At 40.4% G+C, this 5,000-nt stretch overlaps 1 protein-coding gene across 2 annotated transcripts in view; it reads right to left on the bottom strand.

Annotated features, from left to right (window-relative positions):
• Positions 1–5,000, bottom strand: part of LOC144960566 (atrial natriuretic peptide receptor 1-like) — a 262,243-nt gene that overhangs the window by 83,201 nt on the left and 174,042 nt on the right. The window contains exon 3 of one of the 2 annotated variants that reach the window (XM_078893777.1): positions 155–3,317. The exons of the other annotated variant lie outside the window; for it this stretch is intronic. Within the exon in view, the coding sequence (XP_078749903.1) occupies positions 155–2,240 (2,086 nt within the window). The 5' untranslated portion in view covers positions 2,241–3,317. The remainder of the gene's footprint in view (positions 1–154; positions 3,318–5,000) is intronic. 2 annotated transcript variants of the gene reach the window in all.

Here is a 5,000-nt window from a genome sequence, read left to right as displayed (position 1 = left end):
GTTATGATTGATCAAAAATCTAGTGGTTAATTGAGAGACTACAAAAAAAACAAAAAAAAAAAAAACAAAAAAAAAACTAAAAAAAAAACAAAAGGGGAGGGGAAGAGGGGGGGGGGGGGGGGGGGGGGGTTACAATGTTGAAAGTATTACTTACTATTACACTGTTTGGTCATCGTTTTAAGGTGGGTTTCTACCTGTTTCCAGGGCTCCGTCTCTTTTGACTCTGGGTTGAATCTCCCCTGGACCAAAGGTGTCGTCGAACGCTTTTTGAATTCCTTGTACATCGTGAAAGCTATTTGATAACACTCAGAGGTTCCTTTTCCGTTGTCAGTGTATAAAAATCCGATATGATTCCAGCCGAAATGTTTGAAAATGGCTGCAAAAACTGGGAACATCCGGCTATTTGGTGCTTCCATTCTAGTGATGAGGCCGAGTCCGTAGTCGGCTTTGTAGTCGAACTGTTCTTCCCTTGCCCCTGGCGTGATGACGGGGATTTTCCAGCGATTGCAGTACTTGAGGACATGGTTCACGGCGTATCCGCAGACAGGCCCGAGAAAGACGTGGGCGGACTTGTTCGCGTACAGGTCAATCGCTGCTAGAGGTCCAAACGTGGCCGAACATTTGGAGTCTCTGGCGTTGATCTCGATGGAGGTGACACCTGGGAGAAGGTCTTCGTTGGCGAGGATGGTGTCTTTGGCTATGTCGATTGCTGGAACAATTTTGGTTTGGCTGTAGAGTAAGGAAGGTTCGAAGGGTGTAATGACTCCGAGTTTTAACGTGGTTGGGAATTGGAGTGGTTTTTCTGGTTGTAAGGAAGAGAGTGGTTGTGGTTGTGGAGGAGGTTGGTTTTGGATTAGAGGTTGAGGTTGAAGGAGCCGTTGAGGTGGTGGTTGTGTTTGTTTTCTGATTTGTTTAGGAGAAGGAGGAGGAGGAGGAGGTTTTTGTGGGCTAAGAAGATTTTGAGGTTTTAAAGAGGAGGATAAAGAGTAGGATGGTGGAGAAGGTTGTGGTTTTGTATTCGTTTTAATCGTTGGTGGTTGGGATAGAAGCGGTGATGATAACGATGATAATAAAATTGAAGAGGAAAAGGTCGACGATTTCTTTAAAGAGGATTCAGCATCATCGGGTTTCGGTTTGCTCTTTGGGTTTTCTTTTTGGGACAACAACGATATTGATGAGGATGTTGATGACAACGCCGAGAAAGATGATTGAAGTGGTGATACCAGCGACGATGAAGAGTGGTCATTGTCAGCTTGGGTTTGGAATGATGAGAAAAACGTTGCAGGCGAGACGGAATCCAACGGAGCTCCCGATTCAGGTGACGATAACGATAGGGATGGCCTTGACCCAAATAAACTCTTACCGTCAATATTCTTATCCACGTCATCAAGACCTGTGGCTGAATTTGAGTTGCTGTTGTTGTTGTTGCTGTTTGATTTTTCGGCTCGTATCACGGGGAGGGTTAGGAAAGCAAATAAAAACAATAGAACTAATAGTTTAGTAAAAGAATTCAGTCGCCTATTGTCTTTATTTATATTGTTGATAGAACAAGGCACGTTAAATAGACATTTCAGTGAAGAGGAGCTCTTACAATGAGGACTAATTCTATACTTAAAAATTTCGCTATCTTGAACATTTCTCTTTTCAACATTATCTTTTTTATTGTTATTATTACTATCAATCCTAGTGTGACGGATTGTATTTCGTTCCGATTTACCATCGGAGTTTATCAACCCAGGCTGCCTTCTGGCAACAGACGCCGTGTTTGAGTCCATGAATGGCGGGGTCGAGCTAGTAGTGACAACCGTAGAAGATACCGTTGCTGCTACTGATGCTGTCAATGATGATGTGTGAAATGACAAATTATGCTCTCTTAAAGTTGTAGCAGTTGTAGAATCTCTGTCTCCCCGGGGTTGGTTTCTTGAGAATATCATTTGGTTATTTCCTGGATGAGAGGCGGCGTTCATATCATTGAGACGACAAGACGGGTGTTGCTCTCTGGAGACGAATCCAGCCTCTTCCGAGAGTCCGAATTGTGTTCTTTCGTGTTGTATATCACAGATGTTGCCAGTGGTTTTGAGACCACCCTGGGATGCCATAGTAGCGTTGTCTAAATCACCATGCGATGGCAAATGATTTTGTAGATCACCCTGTGAAGGCGATAATAATAATAAAGAACAATGACGTTCTTTATCACTCTTTTCAAAGCTTCCTCTGATTCTCACGCCCATTCTACGCATTCCATCTACATATCAATGGCCGCTTGCTTTTCAGGTAAATATCTTTAATTTAAATCAATTAATAAATAACTCACTTTATAGATCCATGGAAATGAATAAATAAATCAATAAATAAAACAGATAAATAGGAAAGTGAAGAAGTGAGAAAAACACGAACACGAAGCTCCAATGTCAGATGATGTTGCTAACGAGATGCTCCAAGTTTCATAAAGTTGTAAGTGAGAATGTATTTACCTTTTGGACCATATTATATGGTATTCAATTCTTTCCATGATTTGATTTATATTTTGTCCATTTGGAAAAGAAGTCTCGCTTTGTTTAGGTCATTGTATAATCTCTCTCTCTCTCTCTCTCTCTCTCTCTCTCTCTCTCTCTCTCTCTCTCTCTCTCTTAGAACAAGAAGTTTACTCTCATTTGAGCTCAAAATTATTCTCGCTTGAGTCGTAACTCTTTGTTTGGGAACGTTATTCTCGCATGAAGACGTTACTCTCGTCTGGATTCGTTATTCTCGCCTGAGATTTCGATCCTTCACTGACTGAGTTATTCTCTTTGCTTGAAAAAATAAAAGGTTATTCTTCCAAAAAGGCGTTATTCTAAATCATTATAACCTTACAAACATACTACTTTATCCTGTAGTGTGGTGTATTATTCTTGCTTGAAAACTGCGCCCTCGGGTTTTAGAACAGTATTCTCTTTTGAAAGACATTAGTTGTAATCACCAAGTGAATTCCTTATTCTCACTGTATCTCTCATGTATTCTTCTTTCTTCTAGATAGATTTCCTTGCTTCACTTCGTTATCAAATCCCCTCAATTCATCTATCAGTGAGATTTAAATAATATTTACAAGTAGAGATCGTTATAGCAAATTTGTCTTCCATGAGAAATAAATAGAATTTCTTAACACAAAACCAAACACTGCTGACTCTATTATTGTCCAGATGACTATGGGATTTCAGTACCACATATTGAAGGTTGTCACGTGTTCCACACAATATTGATGTCAATAGAAAATTATTGTCCTGATGAATTGACAGCGACGGCGGCGAGGTGTTCCTTTTGCTGATCCATTGCAATGCCTGCACCAAGGATGCAAAACAAAAATGTAATGATGTAATTTATATATTATATACCTATTTTCAGTGTTCGAGGAATTGAATCAATCCTCGCCACGTTTGATGAAATTCAAAGAGTCTGCCCGCCGGAATGTGCATCAAAGAATCACGGGAAACGCTTCTCGATCGGATAGTATTACGTATCACTAAAATTGGGCTAAAATCGTCCCAAAAACGCCAAGACTATAAAATCGCAACACATAACGCTGTAAATATATATATATATATATATATATATATATATATATATATATATATATATATATAAAGAGAGAGATGAGAGAGAGAGAGAGAGAGAGAGAGAGAGAGAGAGAGAGAGAGAGAGAGAGAGAGAGGGAGAAGTCGGGAAAATAACGCTAAATATGTGATAAATAAAAAATCGCATCAAGCAAATCTAAGTAATCGCAACAAAATAAAGCAGAGATATCCATCAAAAAATTGCACCGATCCCGTCGTGACTGACCACGAGAAATCGCACCAAATAACGCTCTGATTTATTTTAAAAATCGCACCAAATAAAACTGTGATTTATTTTTTAAATCGCACCAAATAAAACTGTGATTTATTTTTCAAAATCGCACCAAATAACGCTGCGATTTATTTGAAAAATCGCACAAATGACTGCGATTTATTAAAAATGTCGCACCAATTTACGCACTGTTACAATATCTATATCTAACAATCACGATGTAAAATTATAAGCAATTGCACCAAAATAACGCTGTGATCAAATAACATTGTCCAAAATAGAAAGATAACTATCTATCTACTAGTGCCGCGCTGAGGACCGTGAGGACCGGTCCTTTGGACCGGTCCCACGGTCTTTTAGCTGTGAACCGGGGATCGGTCCCATAGTGAAGACCGGCGGCGGTCCTCACTTCTTATCACCTTTCAACTAGTGCCGCGCTGAAGACCGGTCTGATCACCTTCGGTCTCGCGCCATAGCCTACTACTTCCCCAGCGATTCGTTGCCTCGGTAGCCTATCTTCCACCAATCACCACCCATCCCACTTAATTAATTGCACCCACCCCCCTTTGCCATACACTAAACGACACAGACGACCATACAGGCAGACGACCACCAACCTCCACTCCGCAAACCGCCCTTTCGTGTGTGAGATGGGGGGAACAGGAGGCGCACGCCTTGGACGATTCCATTATACGGGGTAAATTTCAAAATTTACTACACCATAATGATCGCAATGACAATGATCTATGGTGAAGGCATGACCCCTCTTCTCTAATGGGTTATTGTTTGAAATGTATGTGACTACTAAAAATGTGTGTGTTTGTGCGTGTGTGTGTGTGTGTGTGTGTGTCGAACCTAGCAAGTAGCAAATCCGATTTTTTGTTTTCTTTTGTCCATCTCTTGTCACCACTCCTTTCTATCGCAGTGTTGTCATTTAAAATAATACAATAATATTAAAATTTCGTTTGGTGTTTTTACTAATCAAATAATATGAGTTTCATTAGTTTCTTCCTTCCAAAAAACCCAGTTATAACGTCTGAATTTTAAAAAAGTCCAATAGAATATTTGGGGACCCCGATAGCTCAGTTGATAGAGCACTCTCTTTATACGCAAAGGGCCAGAGATCGATCCCGGGTGCAGTCGAGTTTTTTCTGAATCCCTGTCTACTCAGCAATGAA

This window comes from Berghia stephanieae, chromosome 15, assembly GCF_034508935.2.
Source record: "Berghia stephanieae isolate SIO BIC M18660-M18661 chromosome 15, UCSD_Bste_1.3, whole genome shotgun sequence".
Lineage (NCBI taxonomy): Eukaryota > Metazoa > Mollusca > Gastropoda > Nudibranchia > Aeolidiidae > Berghia > Berghia stephanieae.
This window is presented reverse-complemented; position numbering and strand designations above follow the sequence as displayed.